This window comes from Myripristis murdjan, chromosome 12 (genome assembly GCF_902150065.1).
Source record: "Myripristis murdjan chromosome 12, fMyrMur1.1, whole genome shotgun sequence".
Classification (NCBI taxonomy): Eukaryota; Metazoa; Chordata; class Actinopteri; order Holocentriformes; family Holocentridae; genus Myripristis; species Myripristis murdjan.
This window is the reverse complement of record NC_043991.1, coordinates 2,516,144-2,537,459: the sequence shown is the minus strand read 5'-3', so window position 1 is coordinate 2,537,459 and position 21,316 is coordinate 2,516,144. Positions and strand designations below refer to the sequence as shown.

At 42.2% G+C, this 21,316-nt stretch overlaps 2 protein-coding genes and 1 long non-coding RNA gene across 3 annotated transcripts in view; 1 reads left to right on the top strand and 2 right to left on the bottom strand.

The window, feature by feature from the left end:
* The window catches only part of LOC115369195 (NACHT, LRR and PYD domains-containing protein 12-like), a gene marked incomplete at its 5' end in the record, with an annotated part of 38,881 nt that continues 17,565 nt past the window's right edge, over window positions 1–21,316 (top strand). Inside the window, 2 exons of the mRNA XM_030065763.1 lie at window positions 1–1,697; window positions 3,374–3,544. Coding sequence (XP_029921623.1) covers window positions 1–1,697; window positions 3,374–3,544 — 1,868 coding nt within the window. The remainder of the gene's footprint in view (window positions 1,698–3,373; window positions 3,545–21,316) is intronic.
* Window positions 10,961–12,879, bottom strand: LOC115369208 (uncharacterized). Its single transcript, XM_030065774.1, has 4 exons — window positions 12,459–12,879; window positions 11,982–12,127; window positions 11,068–11,882; window positions 10,961–11,037 (listed from the first exon to the last, which is right to left on the bottom strand). The coding sequence occupies exons 2-3, from the start codon at window positions 12,082–12,084 to the stop codon at window positions 11,158–11,160; spliced, it is 828 nt and encodes a 275-aa protein (XP_029921634.1). The 5' UTR covers window positions 12,085–12,127; window positions 12,459–12,879; the 3' UTR covers window positions 10,961–11,037; window positions 11,068–11,157.
* Window positions 15,434–16,481, bottom strand: LOC115369210 (uncharacterized). Its single transcript, XR_003929142.1, has 3 exons — window positions 16,423–16,481; window positions 15,821–16,013; window positions 15,434–15,619 (listed from the first exon to the last, which is right to left on the bottom strand). It is a non-coding gene; the product is annotated as an uncharacterized LOC115369210 (long non-coding RNA).

The window sequence follows — 21,316 nt, the reverse complement described above, 5'->3', positions numbered from 1 at the left end:
AGGATCTACACTGAGCTCTACATCACAGAGGGACAGAGTGAAGAGGTTAATACCCAACATGAGGTGTGGCAGCTGGAGACGACATCCAAGATGGAGACCTTCAGTGACACTCCAATCAAGTGCCAGGACATCTTTAAACCCTTACCTGGCCAAGACACACACATCAGAGTAGTTGTGACACAGGGCGTTGCTGGCATTGGAAAAACCTTCTCAGTGCAGAAGTTCACTCTGGACTGGGCAGAGGGCTTGGAAAACCAACATGTCACTCCTGTGGTTCTGCTTTCGTTCCGGGAGCTGAACTTGATCAAAGATGAGCGCTACAGTCTTCTCCAGCTGCTCCGTGTTTTCCATCCAACATTACAGACGGTCACAGCAGAGAAGCTCGCCGTCTGTAAAGTCGTGTTCATCTTTGACGGCCTGGATGAAAGCAGGTTTTTATTGGATTTCCAGAACAATGAGGTCGTGTCTGATGTCACACACACATCATCAGTAGACGTGCTGTTGACAAACCTCATCAAGGGGAATCTGCTTCCCTTGGCTCTCCTTTGGATAACTTCCAGACCTGCGGCAGCCAATCAGATCCCTCCTACATGTGTCGACAGGGTAACAGAAGTCCGAGGGTTCACTGACCTTCAGAAGGAGGAGTACTTCAGGAGGAGATCCAGTGATGAGGAGCTGTCAAGCAGAATCATCTCACACATCAAGGCGTCCAGGAGCCTCCACATCATGTGCCACATCCCAGTCTTCTGCTGGATCACTGCTACAGTTCTGGAGCACATGTTGACTACAGACCAGAGAGGAGAGCTGCCCAAGAGCCTGACTGAGATGTACTCACACTTCCTGCTGGTTCAGACACAGAGGAAGAAGCACAAGTACGATGAGAGTCATGACAGGAGCCAGCAGGAGCTGATGGAGACTGACAAGGAAGTTCTTCTGAAGCTGGGCAGGCTGGCGTTTGAACATCTGGAGAAAGGCAACCTGATGTTCTACCAAGAAGACCTGGAGGAGTGTGGTCTTGATGTCACAGAGGCCTCAGTGTACTCAGGAGTGTGCACAGAGATCTTCAAAACCGAGTGTGTGCTCTTCCAGAGAAAAGTCTACTGCTTTGTTCATCTGAGCATTCAGGAGTTTCTCGCTGCAGTCTACTTCTTCCACTGCTACATCAACAGGAACACAGAGGTACTGGCCAGGGTCATGAGAACACGCAAGAATAAAGGAGTTGACAATGAGCCATCGCTGGATATCTTCCTGAAGAAAGTCATGTCTCAAGCCCTGCAGAGCAAAAATGGTCACCTGGACCTCTTTGTCCGTTTTCTTCATGGCCTCTCACTGGAGTCCAACCAGAGGCTCTTAGGAGGCCTGCTGGGTCAGACAGTGAGCAGACCAGAAGACATCAAGACAGCCATCAGAAGTCTGAAGATGAGACGAGCAACGGTTAACTCTCCTGACAGAAGCATCAACATCTTCCACTGTTTGATGGAGATGAACGACCTCTCAGTACATCAGGATATCCAAGAGTTCCTCAAGTCAGAGAAGAGATCAAAGAAGAAACTCTCTGCGATCCACTGCTCAGCTCTGGCCTACATGCTGCAGATGTCAGAGGAGGTTCTGGATGAGTTGTACCTGAAGGCGTACAACACATCAGATGAGGGACGACGGAGACTGATCCCAGCTGTGAGGAACTGCAGGAGGGCTCGGTTAGTCCTGATGTGAAATCAGCATTGTACAATATACATATATTTGACACCGTCAGAAATACAATAAAGATATGTAGTTCTCTAAATATTCAAGATAAAGGATTGATTCTGTTAGAAAAAATATACTTCAGGCAGTCCAGAGTAAAAAGGAGGCAACATGATGGTGACGCCCACAGCAGCTCACCCCTACATTCCTTCAGATTCAGAGTTTTTGCTGTGTAATTGAACTTGAGCATCAGGTTTCTACTGATTGGTTTCTTCTGATATTACACATGAAGCACCTTTCAAAAAAATTGTATCCTGTAATACAATTTAATATTACTATAATATAACACCATATAAACCGAAGAAAATCACAGACCTGACATTAAATCTGTAATTACAGACTTTCTGGCTGTCGACTCTCAGAAACTCACTGGGAAACAGTGGCCTCGGCTCTGAAGTCCAACTCCCATCTGACAGAGCTGGACCTGAGTGGGAACCAGCTGCAGGATTCAGGAGTGGAGCTGCTGTCTGCTGGACTGGAGAGTCCAAACTGCAGCCTGAAGACTCTCAGGTCAGACTGCACTTTTTAATGATGTGTGAACATGTAATATTCTGTTAGCTGAACAGGAGTTTTACAGGCTTACATCTCAAATTGCTGTCAAACTTTATTTTCACACAATCCTTGTGTGTTGAAATGAACAACTGTGAACGTCAGTGATGATATTGTACATTATTTCAACATGCAGGGGTCCAAATGGCCTCCGTCTGTGGGAGTCTGATATTTATTGTGGTAATTCATGAACACAGTGGACTGTCACCATGTTTTTGACTGAATACCGTGATATCCATATTGTGAGGATATTGTTAGGATGACTGGTTGGTGCTTTCGTCAAAGTGTAAATTAGTGCTAAACAGTCATTAGTAATATGGATATGATGAGCGAGCAGGCTGAGGCCAATAACAGAGCAGCGAGGAGCGTCTAATAAGTTGAGAAAACTGCATCCCTTTACTGTAATGCAGCCTTTAAAAGCAGGAGAGGACAACACTGATGCCACAAGATATTACCATATCCCAAATCCCACATGATATCTGATCTCATATCACTGTATCCATATTATATCAATATATTGATGGGCCTACCTCTACTGCCATCACCTGGTCAGTCTTTTGAAATGCTCATAACTTTGGCCCTGATTGGTCAAGAGACTGGGTGCTGGTGTCATGTGATGCAGAAGCTCTTGTTCTCCAGTTTTACTCTGAGAAGATGGTAGACTGCAGGCATCTGAGGACTTTTCACTGAGCCATTCATTTGTTATTTATGGACGTACCTATGGCTGTTTTCACGTCTACCGTATTTAGCACTGAATTTGAATTATTTTGGACCTTTTATCATTTCTTGCTTTTATTGTCTGTTTATTTGATATATGATATTTGATATTTTGATGTCTTTTCATTTCAGGTGTTATCTTTATCTTTTCATTTACTCTGATGGTTTTGTAAAGCACTTTGGAACTTTGCTTTAAAGGTGTAATATAAATATATATTATTATTATCATTATTATTATTAATATAATTGTTATAATAACTATTTCATTGGTTTGTCCTTCATTTTTGAATATTTGGGAAAATCTCTGACTGATAAATATCCAAAACACTGGAAATTATAGCGACATATTTTATTCTTTATTCAGATTGAGGAGCTGCAGGTTGACAGAGAGCAGCTGTGCTTCTCTGGCCTCGGCTCTGAAGTCCAACCCCCATCTGACAGAGCTGGACCTGAGTGAGAGCCAGCTGCAGGATTCAGGAGTGGAGCTGCTGTCTGCTGGACTGGAGAGTCCAAACTGCAGACTGAAGACTCTCAGGTCAGTAGAGAGGTGGAGTCAGTCCTCTGAGGTCAGTAGAGGGGTGGAGTCAGTCCTCTGTGGTCAGTAGAGGGGTGGAGTCAGTCCTCTGAGGTCAGCAGAGGGGTGGAGTCAGTCCTCTGAGGTCAGTAGAGGGGTGGAGTCAGTCCTAGAGGGGTGGAGTCAGTCCTCTGAGGTCAGTAGAGGGGTGGAGTCAGTCCTAGAGGGGTGGAGTCAGTCCAGGCGGAGCAGCTTGGTTGCTTGGTTCTTGTGCTGGACACAGTCAGTGCAGGCAGCATTTCCTGGGAAATGTCCAAAGTGCTCAGTGGCCTCAGGACTGGACAGAAAGACAGAGAGAGATCAGCCAATCAGAGCAGCCACAGGTGTGTTGGGATCATGTGACCTGCAGGTGATGATGATGATGATGAAGAGGATGATGGTTTTGTGTTCATCCCTACAGGCTGGAACATGTAGAAGAGTGGACTCCAGCTGACAGCCTGAGAGGATGTGAGTACTGAGACACACAGAGAGAGAGAGAGAGAGAGAGAGAGAGAGAGAGATGCAGAGAGATGCAGAGAGATGCAGAGCTCCAGCTTGTCCAGGCTGAGTCGTGGGTTTGAATCCCACCTCAGGCCCTTTGCTGCAGGGCGGCCCCTCTCTCTCCCCGGCCTTTCCTGTCTCTCTCTGCTGAGTCCAATCAAAGCTACAATGACAAAAAAACAACTTTAAAATTACAGAGAAAAATGAGTTTTCCTCTGTCGATTTATCTCGTACATAAGCCTGGTATTTTTTTTCCTTTATTATTGAAAGAAAGGTGAACAAGTTGAGTGCACAGAGTGACAACATTAGAAAACATATTAGAAAAGGAGAAGACAGGACTGAACAGATGTGGAGAGAAAGAAAGAACCAGACAGGAACTCAAAGAAAACAACACAGAAAAAAAAAAAAATTAAGAAAGCAAATCAATTGTAGTTTACTTTTGGTGTGTGTGTGTGTGTGTGTGTGTGTGTGTAAGGGGGGGTGTATGATGAGGGTAGGGGGCAGGACAGAGAGGGGTAGAGAAAAAGAGAGGGAGATATAAGAGATAAAAAACCTGAAGGAGAAAAAGTAGAAAAAAAGGTCTCATTTGTTTGTTTGTTAATTTTTGATTTGTATTTGTTTTTCTCTGGTATTTTGGGTGGATATGAAATCTGCTTTACAAACTGAACCAAAAATGAGCATTAAAACAATAAACTAAACAAGCAAATCCTCTTTAAAAATCAATTAAAACCAAACTCAAATTGGAAACACAAAGTGTAAAACGACATTAACAATAAAAACTAATGAAAAATGCAAAACTATAATAACCTTATGAGAGCCAAGAGAGTGTGAGTGAATGATGCTTTCTGAGGTGTGTTGTGTGTCTTCTCCCCATCAGATGCCTGTGATCTCACACTGGATCCAAACACAGCGAACAGAAAGCTCCGTCTGTCTGAGGACAACAGGAAGGTGACGAGGGAGAGCGAATGGCAGTCGTATCCTGGTCACCCAGACAGATTTGACCAGTGGCCTCAGGTTCTGTGTAGAGAAGGTCTGACTGGGCGATGTTACTGGGAGGTCCAGTGGAGTGGATGGGTTTCTGTAGCAGTGACTTACAGAGGAATCACAAGAAGTGGTGCTGACTCTCTGCTTGGATACAATAAACAGTCCTGGAGTCTGAGGTGCTCTGATAATGATAACAGCTACTCTGTCAGTCACAACAGGAAGGACACCGACATCTCTGTCCGTCCTCATGGATCTGACAGAGTAGCAGTGTATCTGGACTGCTCTGCTGGGACTCTGTCCTTCTACAGAGTCTCTCCTGACAGACTGACACTCCTGCACACCTTCAGCTCCACCTTCACTAAGCCGCTCCTCCCTGTGTTTGCTTTGTGGTCATCTGGTTCTTCTATTGTGGTTTAGCTGCCAGTTTCTCAGAAACAAACTCTGACCTGAAAGTGTTTAGAACATGTTTGGCTGATTTGTGGTTTATAGTTGATTTTTTTTTTTTTTTATTGTATCAGGCATCTTGGTGGATAATTGTTAACTTATTGATTGGACAGGTGCATAAATATAATAAGTCATTATAATGTTTGTATATTCAAATCTTAATGTTGTGTAAAAGTGTCATTTAAACCTCCTCCTCCCCTGATTGATTTTTTTTTTTTTTTGTATTTCTAGTCACTAAACACAGACGTGAGAATGACAGCACATTGCTCACTGGAGAGCTGTGACTTGAGCCCCTCTCCTTTTGTGCCCCTCCCTTCACCTGTTGATCTCCAAGTCACATTAAGATGTTTTTACGATCCATACCTGATGTTTTCCTTTCAACAGATTTGTATTTCATTTTGGACAGTGCACATTAATAAACACACTACTGTAAATGTGTCAGAGGCTTTTCTCACCTGTAGCCCCTGGCCAGGTGTTACACAGGTTTCCTAAAACTGAAGAGGTTGGGTGGGTGTGTGTGGACATTATTTAGGCACCAGGACTTCATAAAGCAAGGAGACAATAAGGTGCATTAATGCATGGATGCAGCAAAGCTAATGGCTGTGGAAGGTGCAGAAGTAAGCAGGGCCAGCAGACTAAACTAAACGAAGTCAGGAGAGACTGAGCGTCCCTCAAAGTTGATGTACAGTACACTGTATGTATATGAATTGTGTGACATCCTCTTTGATTGGATTAAAAATATTCCTCCTCTTCTCTTGTTTCATGTTTGTGTACTACGGAGCCGCGGAGGGGCCATAGAGAGAAAAATAAAACACACCAGGCCGCATTTTACTACATTGTGCGCTAGAAATGATTGAGTGCGAACCAGATACAGTTTGACTCGCTTTTTGAATAAATTAGTTTTGAATAACGGTAGTCCTCCTTACAGTGCGGTGGCAGGGTGAGGGCTTCCTGCTGCTGCTGGGGGCTGTGGGACAGAGCCAGCCAGAAGTGTTGCAGTATAGGGACCTCTGATCGTGCTTAAAAATAATGTGGGAGGAGGGCGCCATTGCCTGTCCTGTTAGCAAGTGTTTAGGGTCCAAATTGGGACAGCGGCCAGTTCATAGCCAGGCTTTTTGACCTCTTTCCCTGACAGAACATGGTCCAAAACAGCAGGAGGGGTCACTCCAATTTAACGTCAGCTCCGATCAATGTGGCTAAGCAGCAAAAATAACTACAGTAAGCAATCACATTAAGGCTGAACAGAGTTATAATCACCTTTTCAGGCTGTTATCAATTTACCTCTGAAATAAAGACGACAGCTTTCACAGATGTGTTGATTTATTAAATGTTCATTTCAATGTACAGATGCAAACAAACTGAAAAATTAATTAAATCAATGGCCTTTGCAACTCATAAAGACTAAACAAATTAATAACGATTAATAGGCTAATTAATAACTGATAACATTAGCACATTAATAATAAGAACAATGTTATAGCCGCACATCTCCTTGTGAAATCTTATGGGTACTGTCCGTGGTGCTGACTCTGCCTAATCAGGCGCTATCCGTGGTGCTGAATCTGCCTTAGCGGGTACTGTCCGTGGTGCTGACTCTGCCTAATCAGGCGCTATCCGTGGTATTGAATCCGCCTCGGTGGGTACTGTCCGTGGTGCTGAATCCATAGACATACACTATTCACAAAAAGTTAGGGATATTCGGCTTTCGGGTGAAATTTCAGGATGAACCTAAAATGCATTATAACCTTTCCAGGTGAACTTAATGTGACCTTCTGTAAACTTCTGAATGCATATGTCCAACTGTTCAATGTTTCAGTACTTTTTGCACAAGTTGCTGTTCTCTAACAAGGAGCTTAACGGCAAAATTCACATCAGGTGTTTGATCCATGAATCGACCAATAAATTTCCTGGTTCAGTTAGAATTGGTATTTAAACAGTCCTCATCATGCTGTTCACATTTTGACATCATGAGACCAAGACGACACCTAACAATTGATCAGCAGCACCTCGCCATTGCAAGGCTTCAAACAGGATGTTCTCAGACGGAAGTGGCCACTGAGCTTAGAGTGTCACAGAGTGTCATCAGCAGGTTGCAACAGAGATACAGGGAGACTGGAAGAGTCACAGAAAGGCATAGAAGTGGACGTCCTTTGGCCACATCCCACACTGATGACCGCTTCATTGTGAACAGTGCCCTGCGGAACCGGATGATGAATGCCACTCAACTCCAGGCACGTTTAAGGGAGGTGAGAGGCACCCAAGTGTCACGTCAGACCATTCGAAACCGTTTACATCAGCATGGTCTGCGTGCTAGACGACCTGCAAGGGTACCTGACCACACCACCAGGCACAGGTGTCAACGTCTTGCATGGGCCAGGGAGGATTTACGCTGGACGAGGGATCAGTGGGCCTCAGTGCTGTTCTCTGATGAAAGCCGATTCATGTTGAGCAGAAATGATGGCCGCCAACGATGTTGGAGACGTCAAGGAGAGCCCTACGCATCAGCCACTGTTGTCACCAGACGAGCCTTTGGTGGTGGTGGTGTTACTGTGTGGGCAGGTGTGTCTAGTCAGTACAGAACTGCCCTACACTTTGTGAATGGTACAGTGAGTGGCTGTAGCGTGAACCTTTTACATACTACCTAAATAACATCATTAACCCAGTCATTGTGCCCCTGCATGAACAACACAGGCCTAATTTCATCTTCATGGACGACAATGCTCCAGCTCATCGAGGTCGCATCATTAGGGAACGGCTGCTGGAAACTGGGGTACCTCAGATGGAGTGGCCTGCACTTTCTCAGACCTGAATCCCATAGAAAACCCATGGGATCAGCTGAGTCGCCGTGTAGAGGCTCGGAGCTCTGTACCCCAGAACCTCAATGTCCTGAGGGCCGCCCTTCAAGAAGAGTGGGATGCCATGCCTCAGCAGACAATAAGTCGACTTGTGAACAGCATGAGACGTTGTTGTCAAGCTGTAATTGATGCTCAAGGGCACATGACAAGTTATTGAGACATTGACATTTTTTGTTGTGGTATATCCACCACTGTTGTTGGCTTTTGTTTCAAGAAATTGTTTGAGATGAGGAAATCACCAGTGTATGCTTCTACTTAAATGCCCTACTTTCATGATATAATATCACTGTAGCGTCAACTTTTTACATTTTCCATAGATTTCACCCGAAAGCCAAATATCCCTAACTTTTTGTGAGTAGTGTATATACGTAGACGCCGCGTTGAGTGCTGCTGCCGATTGGATCGACGTGCCTACGCGGCGGCCATCTTGGTACAGTGCCGCTCGCTCCTACAGTGCATTACGTCTATAGAGGAATTACATGTTTGCACTATAAAAGTGATCATAAATCGATAAATATATCAACATATATTCACGCGGGTTGTTTGTTACAAAAATCAGACATTGAAGACAGACAGGCAGACATGAATAGAACAAAAGGAACCCAGAGAACGTTCAGGTGTATTCAGGTCTTTATTCAGGATTTGCTTGTGGGGTGATTATTGCATTTGATTATTATTATAATCGCTATTATCATCATTTTATTATTATATCACTATTATTATAATTATTATTGTTATTATCATGATCATTTTATTATTATTATCAATATTATTATAATTAATATTGCTATTGTATTGACATTTTATTATTATATCACTATTATTGTAATTTATATTATAATCATCATTTTATTATTATATCACTATTATAATTAATATTGCTATTATCATTGACATTTTATTATTATATCACTATTATTATAATTTATATTATTATAATGAACACTTTATTATTATCAAATTATTATAATTAATTAATCATTTTATTATTATATCACTATTATAATTAATATTGCTATTATCATTTTATTATTACTTAATTATAATTAATATTGCTATTATCATTATCATTTTATTATTATCGTTATTATTAATAGGCTCCAGAGGGTTAAGCAGAACAGAACATTTAAGAGCAAGAACATAAAGCCCCCTAGAAAAATATTAATATATACAATATGTACAATATGAAAGGAGGATAAGAGACAAAATGAACATCATCCTGGAAAACCCCTCCCACCCCGTCTATGAGGAGCTGTGGCTGAGGGGGAGCACCTTCAGCCAGAGGCTCACTCTCCCCAGGTGCAGAACGGAGCGGTTCAGGCGCTCCTTTGGGAGCTCCAGGTGTTCCCAGCACCTTAGTGCTTTTACCTATTTATTTATTTATTTATTACTATGATTGCACCCTGAGGCCTGTACCATAAAGCTGGATTTCGGCTTAGCGAGCTAACTTCAGGCTTAACCCCGGCTTTTCTGTACCATAAAGGTGGCTTACTTTTTATCGGGCTACGTTGCCGTGGTAACGTATGCTGAACACCTAACCTGCTCCGGAGCAGGTTAAGTTCAGGATAAGAGCTCAGCAGGTAGAAAAGCCCCACCTACTGACCAATCAGCTCTCTTGGAAAATGGCCTGCCCATTTTCCCTTTCTTCTTCTTTTATAAAATTTAAATTAATACATTTTACAATTCTACTTGTATTTTTTTTTTTTTTTTGTTACTCATGACTGCACTGTCCAACCAAAAATTTATCTTGTAGACTGATGTAGCCTAATGATTTTTTTTTTAAATGTTTATGAAAATAAATTAGGGGAATTCAGAGGGTTAAATAAAAGTTTGATAAAATACACGCCAGCCTCTGGGCTCCTTTAGGTTTCTATTAGTTTGCTCACATTTAGTATTTAGGGTGTCTGCCCTGAAAAGTCCACATGAGAGTTGATGCTAAATGTTTTACAGTCTTTAAGTGACAGTGAAATAATATTTTAACCAGCAGAATAATCACGAGCCGTCAGATGCTTTATAAAATGAAATATCAAAACCAGTTGAATCAAAGTGACGATTCTGACGAAACTCAAACTGAGGGCAGCGGTCCAGCGAGGGTCGCCCCTCACTGTGAGAGAGGGCCAGTTCCTCTGCGGGAGTGTACGGCTGAGTGGGAGACACATTAATTTATTGAACACACAAATGTTACTGTAGTCAGTTCTACTCGTGCCGTCATGGTGGGGAAGTCAGATTATAATCCCACTAATTTACGCATTGACACAGACGGCGATTTTTTGCCAGCATTCCTTGCGGCTTTTGGCAGCTGCAACTGTGTTGCTTTTTGCCTGGATTATTGATTTATATTCCTCGTATTTATTAATGATTATTGTCTACTCCTCGGATGTGACGTATGCGGCTCGGGTAGATTTTTTCCATGTCTGCGATTGGTCGCATGGAGCAAACTCCGCCCTTTTTATGTGAGCGCGCACAGATCTAGATTGGAAAGCCTGGGTTGAATTAGCGAGTTGATAGCCGGCTTTATGGTACCGAAAATCCTGAGTGCTGATGTCTCGTTAAGTGAAGCCAGATAAGTAAGAGAAAGCCCGACTATGTTAATCCAGCTTTATGGTACAGGCCTCTGGTCTGCGACCATATTGTTATTTATTTATCATGCCACAGTGTTCCTGTTATTGTGTGTCCTGTCTGTATTTGGTGTGTCTTGTATGTATCTGTTACTTTTGCCACTGTGACAACTTGAATTTCCCCTCTGGGGGATTAATAAAGTCTATTCTATTCTATTCGATTCTATTCTATGTACAGTAATTACAAAGGGAGCTAAAACCCCTGAAAGAGAATGGTTTTGCATAGTTTCTTTCTTGTGCTCCCACTCTGGTACTCGAGTGAAGCCATTTTAGCAATGTGATGCAGCCTAACTTTGAGAAACACAGACACTACTAGTCTCAGTAGGCTTGAATGGTGGTCGTCAATACCAAATTGTGTTTCTTCAATGTGTTCCCGGAGCAAAAACACATCCTCTGTGCCAATCTCTTCCCGGACAACATGTGTCACCACTGACACCTTGACAGCTTGCCCTGACTGGAGCTGGCGAATCACCCGCTCTGCTGCCTTCACCACCTTCACCGTGCCATCCGATGGAATCATCAGCCCACCATTGTTTTTCAGCACAAGAAGGTGGTAGCTCTCATCAAAGGATGTGGGTATAGCGTCTTTTACCAGGCTGGCACGGCGCACATCACAAGAGAGCCTTCTCAGAACCTGCCGAACAACAAATCCTGCAATGTACACCAAAGCATTGTCCACAAGACCACCAAAGCGCGTGGGAAGGTAGCTGTGGTCACACATGATGGCTGCAATGTTGGCAAATGGGGGATCTAGCTCTTCAGCAGTTTCAGCCGAGGACATCTCCACAGCAGACAGGGACACTGTGCCATCCTGTGCTGCCACGTTGCCTCGCCCACTTGGTGAGACACCGCACCGGACCATCAGACGCCGGAAGATGCCCTGGAGCTGGCTGGCAGATGGATTGTTGTTCCAGCCCCCTTAAAGAAAAAAAAAACAACACACACACAAACACATGCACAGTTATTATCTTTTCTGGTTGTTTTTTTAAACAACCAGATGTAAAATGTGAACCCTACTTGATGCTCTGATTGAATTAAACAGAAGCTCCAAGTGATCTTGGCTAAACCGGTAGGTGCAGACATACCGCTGGACTTGGAGCAGCTCAGGTATCATCAGCATCAAGGTGTCAATGTTAATGACGAACCCGATGACAGATAGGTGCCTTCAAAAGAAAATGTTTTATAGCCCTTATCATGTTAAAACAAGACACTTCAAGGAAGCACCTAGGAATTTTGTTCACTGAAAGTGGTAAATTGATTTTGCAACCATATCCCACAGAAGTGAAAGGGTGATGGGGATGGCCATAGTCATAGATCTTTTGCCTCTGTGGCATCCCTTGTAGATAAACTGTACTGCCAATTTACTGGAAACAAAATTACTGTGTGCTTCTTACAGGGTTGCAAAGCTTATTTTCTTCTAGGATGCTGAACCAACTAGGAACAATATTATAACAGAACAGGGGAAGCTTAACAAAAAGAACATGCAATACTTACACCTACATGACTTGAACACAGTGTCATAGTTACCATTTTAACACCTGTAGGACCTGAAAAACACAAAACAATACAAAAAGAAAAAATGCATACAGCAAACAGATTGGAACAAGACAGCACCATATTATCATATAAACTTTACTGGTTTGGGGGAGGGCAGCTGTGGAGGAGGACACAGAGATGCTAGTCATGGTAGGTGTCATCTTACCTGCTGCATACCGTATTGACACCTATATGACCTGAAAATACACTGAACACAAGATATTTCATATATAGTTAAGTTTGCGGACGATACAGCAGTAGTGGGACGCATCACTAACAGCGATGAGTCCAATTACAGAGAGGAGGTGGAACACCTGGTGCAGTGGTGCAGTGAAAACAACCTCTGCATCAACGTGAAAAAGACTAAGGAGATGGTGGTGGATTTCAGAAGGGATAAGCGCCCTCTCCCTCCCCTGCACATCGGAGGAGCAGCTGTGGTCTCCAGCTTCAGGTACCTGGGTGCGCACATATCCAGTGACCTCACCTGGAGTGCCAACACTTCCCGTCTGGTCAGGAAGGCCCACCAGCGTCTCTACTTCCTCAGGAAGCTGCGGAAGGCTGGACTGGGGAGCTCCGTCCTGAGGAGCTTCTACTACTGTGCGGTGGAGAGCGTCCTCTACACCTGCATCACCGTGTGGCACGGCAGCTGCACTGCTGCTGAGAGGAAGGCTCTGCAGAGGGTGGTGAAGGCTGCACAGAGGACTGTGGGGAGCAGCCTTCCCACCACCTCGGACCTCTACACCTCACGATGCAGGGGGAGGGCCCTCCGCATCATGAAGGACTCCACCCATCCCGCTCACAGTCTGTTTCAGCCCCTCCCCTCAGGCAGGCGGCTGAGGAGCATCCAGAGCAAGACCACCAGGCTCAGAAACAGCTTCTTCCCTGCAGCTGTCAGACTGATGAACTCGAGCCATGCTCTGTAGTCTCCCATCTCATTCTCTCTCTCTCTCTCTCTCTCTCTCTCTCTCTCCCTTCTCCTGCACAAATCACAAATCACTTTCCACCACAAGTGCAATATCACTAACAAGCGTGTTTAGCACTAAGCTAATTTCAGCACTGACTGTGTACCAAGTCTGCAGCTCCTGAATCCCAGTACCGGGCGTCAGGTTCTGTGGCTTGGTCCATTTTATATTCATAGACACTGTTTATATTTTATATATCTATATCTATATCTATATCTATATATATCTATATCTATATAAATCTATATCGATATCTATATCTATCTATCTATATCTATCTATATCTATCTATCTATCTATATATCTATCTATATATCTATCTATATCTATCTATCTATCTATCTATATCTATATATATCTATATATATATATATATATATCTATATCTATCTATATCTATATCTATCTATCTATCTATCTATCTATCTATATCTATATATATATATATATAGATAGATAGATAGATAGATATAGATATATATATATACATATATACCGTTTATATTTATATAGGCTGTTTATATTTTTCTTTATATTTTTTATATTTATTGATTATATATATATTTTATATTTATTATACATATACTACTTATATACATAGGCTGTTTATTTATATTTATTATATATATACTATTGATATTTACATACGCTGTTTATATTTACTTATATATACTGTTTATAGTTATACATACTGTTTATATTCACACATATTGTTTATATATACTGTTTATACTTATATTCTATATTCTATATATACTTATATTCTATATTTACACTTCTTTTTTACCTTGCTTTATTTATTTATTTAGGCTTATACCGGGACCTGAGTGCTAAATTCGTACCACTAGCATGTAAATGTGAGCTGGTATGACAATAAAGTTCCTTGAATCCTTGAATTTCCAACAGTAAAAAAACAACAACAAAAAAAAACACTGCAGACATGAAAAACAAAAAACATTGGGGCATCATTTGAACCTGAATCAGAACAAGAGTACAAAGCATCTTATGAACCCGATGCAGAACATCGGAACAGAACATTATATGAACACGTGTCATGCAAACAGAATATTCACTATTTTATAAGACCTCTTTGATCGGTGAAGGGATGTGCCAGTTTTCGTGGACAAACTGATCAAATATTCCCTGGCTCTCAACAAGAACACCACTCTCTCTTCCCAATTCAAAGCCCCAAGGGGAGCTTTGAACCCTTTTGCACGGGGATTTTGTTTGCAGCATGCAGTCCGTCCTTCGTCTGAACATCATTGAGATGAATGATGTACTTCCAGTCAATGGGGCCAGCAGTCAAAGTGCTCTATAAATAAAGTTTGATTGATTGATTGATTGACTGATTGATTGATTGGTGTTCATTATTGGGCTGTATGCCTTTAGAATCAGAATTAGAATCTTCATTATTCACAGCTCACGCAAGTACAGACAGAAAAATGTAAAGCATCACATTCAGTCGTAATTATGTAAATAGAAACACCACAACAATAAAATATAATAAAAAGCAAATAAGCTAGAACAACAATCAGCATTTACCTGTAACATGTTGCGTGCAAGCTTCAGCATGTGGCAGGCGTCCATCATGACAAACACTCTCTCACCAGTCACTGGATGTGCAAAAAAGGTGTTCAGGGGTTCGTGAGGGTTTCCCTTGAGCTCACAGCCAAGTTGGTTGCACATGCTGATGTTAGATGCATGTCCATCCATTGTCATGCACACCACTCTCAGACCACGAGCATGAAGTTCTTCCAATGCATGAACAACTAAGACCTTCAGTGTTTCTGGTGAGAGAGCACTGGTCAGATAGTAAGCAATTGGAGCTTTCCAATGCCCTTGTATGCCAACCACCATAAACACGAGAGCCTCAGAGGCAACATCTGTCTCATTGAATCCATCCCCCATATCCAGAAAACCAGCATGTTTTAGTGTATGCTCATGTGTATTTGAGTGTGTCTAAAATGAGTGGCAGAGAGCAACTGCGATAGAGGTTTTAATACGACCAGGGGCTTGATGTTCTCATGTGTTTGAGAAATATTACATGCAAATACTTACAACATTAGACTGAGGGTCAACTTCATGGAAATGCTGGCAGGCCACTGGCAGGCTCTCTTCAGCTTTCCTTGAAGTTTGTGTGGTTCTTGATGGTACTTGCTAAAATGTAAGAAACATAATACAAAATTTTTTAAAAAGTTTTAAGTGTCAGAAAGTGTACTGTACTTCATTCCTAAACATGCAGACAGAAAAAAAAAGTTTAGAAATGTGTGGCATTAAGTTGTTATGCTTACACAAACATATGAATCATAGACATAAACAAATGAATGAATGAATTCTTTAACCAAATAGCACACAGACCTTTTGTAAATGAGATGGGAAGTTAAAGACAGATGGTTTGACTCCATGTCTAAGGCGGACAATCTGCCCTGTCCTGTCAAAGTCATCTGCCTTAAAGTGCTCACTGCAGAGCAAGGATCTCTCAGTAGCCACAAAACCCTCCCTTTTCACTGCCAGTTCCCATTCCCTTTTAAGACTACTGTCTTTGGGAAACCTTAAAAATATGAGAAAAGTAGCCCGAGATGTAAAGAGTTGCCTACAACAAAAAAGAATTGTCATCCTTCAAGGTTAAGTGCACAATACATATACATATTAAATACATCCAATATCTATCATTAATCTTATAACTGCAGTCAATCACTGCAGTCCAAGGTCTGTTTTTTTCCAGACCAGGGGCAGTTTATAGATGAAATAACATTGCATTTTAACCAAAATAAGGTCTCAAATTAGTTATTTCACTAGTAAGCAGCTGTGTAATACATGAGATAACGTAAAGTGAGCTGGTTATATTATGGAAAGAATCCGGATGCAGAGCGGAGAGATTCAATCCGTCCGTCCTGTCAAGGTTTATTTCACTATTTAACAACCTGCTCACTCGATATTATTCCTTACGTACACCTTACCTGTGAAAAGTGATTCCACGGGATCTGGTTTCAATGCTGCGCTCATTTGAGCATCCATAAGCGGCACAAAAGTCCAGCATCTTCGCCAATTAAGCTAGGTCTGAAAATATTAAGTAGAATTTGTATTTGGGTAATAAAACAGGAATTTTTAAAACATCCAAGCATCCTGTGTCATAGCTACATGTGTGACGTTTTTAACAAATCAAACCGTTTGGAAATCGGTCGAATATTCAGTGAATAATTCTACCTCTTACCTCCAAAGGTGTACAGACACTCCCGCCTCTGCTAGCCCTGTACCAAGATGGCGGCAGTTTAGGCACGTCCCTCCACAGTCAACGCGGCGTCTATGTATATACACTACTCACAAAAAGTTAGGGATATTTGGCTTTTTGGGTGAAATTTATGGAAAATGTAAAAAGTTCACGCTACAGTGATATTATATCATGAAAGTAGGGCATTTAAGTAGAAGCATACACTGGTGATTTCCTCATCTCCAACAATTTCTTGAAACAAAAGCCAACAACAGTGGTGGGTATACCACAACAAAAAATGTCAGTGTCAATAACTTGTCATGTGCCCTTGAGCATCAATTACAGCTTGACAGCGACGTCTCATGCTGTTCACAAGTCGACTTATTGTCTGCTGAGGCATGGCATCCCACTCTTCTTGAAGGGCGGCCCTCAGGACATTGAGGTTCTGGGGTACAGAGCTCCGAGCCTCTACACGGCGACTCAGCTGATCCCATAGGTTTTCTATGGGATTCAGGTCTGAGAAAGTGCAGGCCACTCCATCTGAGGTACCCCAGTCTCCAGCAGCCGTTCCCTAATGATACGACCTCGATGAGCTGGAGCATCAAACACCTGATGTGAATTTTGCCATTAAACTCCTTGTTAGAGAACAGCAACTTGTGCAAAAAGTACTGAAACATTGAACAGTTGGACATGTGCATTCAAAAGTTTACAGAAGGTCACATTAAGTTCACCTGTAAAGGTTAGAATGCATTTTAGGTTCATCCTGAAATTTCACCCGAAAGCCGAATATCCCTAACTTTTTGTGAGTAGTGTATGTCTATGGCTGAATCGGCCTCAGTGGGTACTGTCCGTGGTGCTGACTCTGCTGAGGCATTTCACACTCTTTATTAAAGTCAATAAGTGAGCCTTTTGCACACCTGTAGGTCGGCAGGTGCGTAGGAGAAAGCCGAAGACCGGCAATATTCAGAACGCATCATTTGCAAAAAGGAGAACTTTAATAACGTTTCGGTACGTAGACCTTCATCAGGTTATCTTCTCACGCTCTTTATTGAAGAAATTAAAGCTCCATAAAATTCATGGAGGATCTTGTTTAGCTCGTTAGCTGTCTGCTTGGTGTTTGTCAGTCTTGTAGACATCTGACGGCCCAAGATGTTGACCAGGCCGTACCGGCTTCATTTCCTGACCTCTCCAGCTGATCCAGCTCTTCACTCTTCACTCTCGCGTATCTCTCCTTTTTCTCTTCTGTCTTGTCTTCCTCATTCAGCCATTTATCCAAAGTTAGGTCGCCAAATAAATCAAAACTGATGACAAAACGGTCCATTATGCAGGCGAACAAAGTTGACAGCGGCTTTTGATGCATGTTTCAGTGAAACGTTTCGTGTTGCCATGGAAACCACACAGACCCAGGCAATAAGTCTCTACAAAGCTGCGGGTTCTGCAGGTAGGGAGGGGCGGCCCTGGCCACAATCCTTTGCGCAGCGGACGTTACGTGACACTGACTGAGCTGCGTGTACAGGCCACGCCCACATACGGTAGACATCACACACACATCGCACTCACCTGGCTCAGGTATGGCAGAAGCGACAGGAAGACAGAAGATCAGAAATATGACAGATGACAGATCAGTGTGAAACAGCACCGGCATTTTGACAACAACATTCAAATGTGGCGCTACGGACGGCGGCGGAAGTGAGCAAGAGGGTCGGAGGTCAGGGAGGACATATTTAGTTTGTCCTAGAGTGCCTGTAGAGAGAGAGTGGCGCCACCGGAAGCTCAAAACGCTCGCCGGTCACGTGGTCTCTGTAGCCCCCAAAAGTTCCAGGAAGTGCTCGGCGGGCAATAGAAAGCAATAGGAATAATACGATCATCGGTAAAAAATGATCAATAAATGCTTTGCTGTGCAGTATTTTTTCATAGTTGTGTTAATTGATTTGAACTATGTTAAATTTACTAAACCTGTATGGTCATCCACAGCAATGTAAATCGTAGTATTTTCTCATTTTATCTCTCAGTTTTGACTGAGGCAGACTAACAGGTGACGAACATTGATTTGCCAACTGACAACACAATAAGTCTGGAAATCCATGTCCAATAAATAAAATTTGGATTTCTATTCATAGCAAATAAATGGACCCCTATCATTTTAATTACTCTTACTTATCAATATCTCCTTGTGTGAATTACTTTTGAGTCTGTTACCTTCACTAAACCTGTACAGTCGCTGACAGCAATAAAATATAAATATTTTCAGTTTCGTTTTTTTTTGTTTGTTTATTTTTTTTCATTTTGACTGAGGCAGACTATGATTTTCCAAATAACTGAACAAGTCTAGACTCACAATATAGAGTTCTTACAGGTAATCCATGGCAAATAAATAAACTTTTGATTTCAATTCATTGCAAATATATGAATTTCTATCACTATTAACTATCCCAAACTTACTCTCTACATATTATACATAATAAATCACACACACACACTCTGTTTTTCCAAATGCACTTAATAACAAAATAAATTCCTTTACAACAGCATATAGAACTCTAATAGATCAGCATGTCTAGCCATTTGTTTTCTCTGCTGTCGTTGAATACAGTCTTCAGCATGGTATGCTGTGCTGCATGGGGATGCTCCAATCGTTCAGAGAAATGTATGTATGGCTTCCCCAAAGACAGGCACAGGAGGAAAATATGTATGGCTAAAGTCAGCAGGAGAAATATGACGACCTTAATTGATTGTGAAAACAAAAAAAAAATATGTGAGGTAATCATATTCAAACAATGCATTGCACATTTTCAAAGACCACACCATAGGGAAGTTTAATATTTTTTAATTAAAAACAGAACACAGAACAGAGAAAATAACACAAAAGCCAAGGGAAGTTGTTTGTATTAAAAGGAATGCAAAAATTCATCACAGCAGTGTGATGACAGTCCTGTGGGAGAAAAGAGCATTTTGTTACAGTTTAAAGAGTTCAAGTCAGGTGCCCTTTGCCATCCGTCTAAAGCAGCCTGTGATGCTGTTCACCACAATGAGGAATTGTTTAGAACCAAGACTGGTTCCTCCCTCATGGAGCTTCCTAACGCTGTGGGTGTGTTGGAGAAGGAAGCTCTGGCACTCTCCAACAAGCTTCCATCATGCTGTGGAGGAAAAGAAAAATCATCCGGAGATTTATAAGGCTGAGGTTGCGGATTCAAGCAAAAAACAAAAAACCCCAAAACAAAACAACAAAATGACAAGGAAAAAAAATCACATCACTGCTTCTTGACCACACAGCACCTAGTGTAGGTAACTGCTATCAACTGCACTATTCCACAAAATAGCTCACTTTCTAGTTATGTAAAATGACCTGTGTTATTATTGGCCTGTATAGAGTTAAGTGTGTGCAACGCGGTGGTAATAAGACACATTATGTCCCACAGTCCAGAATCAGTATCTTCATATCAAGTGCTTTGCCCATCATTCCGCAGCCTAAATAATAAATTAAAATTAAATAGAATTACAATAGTTCTCCCTACATATTAACAACGCTGTCAACAGCGTTGGATGAAGTTATATTTAAGAACAGAATTTGCATTTATAAGCCTGTGGCATGTGTTGCTATCATTATCCAGTGTGCTAGCCTAAACTTTTGTCGGTTTATATTCTCTAAATCTACTAATCAAAGCGGTGACAATCCGTCAACATACTTAATTACTCGTGTCAATTTGATTTCGATGCACAACTTATATGGAAATACGATTATTTAAACATTTTACCTTGAAAAAGTGTAGCTCCGACAATCCGCTCCGTTGGAATACATTGTGCGGCGGTTAGCTTATGCTAACTTCCGGGAACTTTCGAGGGTCTCCGTACGCCGCCATTGCTGTGAAAAAACTGAACCGTTGCAGTGAACAGAGTTGTCGCTACTCTCTCTCTACAGGCACTCTAGTTTGTCCCAATAGTATGCATACTCATACATACTGCATACTACAATACATACTTTGTAAGGGCAGCTGCAGTACATACTAAAAGTATAAAGTAGAAGTATGTGACACCCCGAGACCGTTTCTTGACCCTGTCAGCACTCAGGTACCGTAGGCTGTCTTCTACAGATTTGGAGTCAAGGTTTGCAGCACGATATGGTCCACGGCTCTCTGCCCAGACAATCCGGAACAGACGGCACGCAGCCAATCTCCGGTCTCACAGGGCTGCCAGGAGGCCTGCCATGCCTGCCCCTCACCGTCAGGCCCGTTTGTGCTTTGTCAGCAACACGTGCACTGGAACCCGAATATGTGGAGGAACGTTTTGTGCCAGTGAGATACCGTATCGATTTTAAAATTCTTTTATTTGTTTACAAAGCCCTGAATGGAGCGGCCCCCTCCTACTTGACAGAACTTTTAATCCCCTACTCCCCCTCCAGGCCCCTCAGGTCAGCTGACCTGGGGCTTTTAACTGTCCCACGGACTAATTTTAAACTCAGGGGTGACCGTGCCTTTATGGCCGCTGCCCCCAGACTCTGGAACAGTATTCCCCCCTCTGTCAGATCTGCCCCCTCCATTGACTCTTTTAAATCCAGGCTAAAAACATACCTTTTTAGTATAACTTTTAGTTATACTATTTAGCACTGATAGTGCTGTTTGTGTGCCTTGATCTTTGTTGACTGT

Bases quoted from the DNA above. Each gene is read 5' to 3' on its own strand.
- LOC115369208 (XM_030065774.1), bottom strand. From the start codon at position 12,084: ATGCTGATGATACCTGAGCTGCTCCAAGTCCAGCGGTATGTCTGCACC. The intron at 11,883-11,981 runs GTAGGGTTCACA...TTTTTCTTTAAG, and splicing joins TAATTCAATCAGAGCATCAA to GGGGCTGGAACAACAATCCA.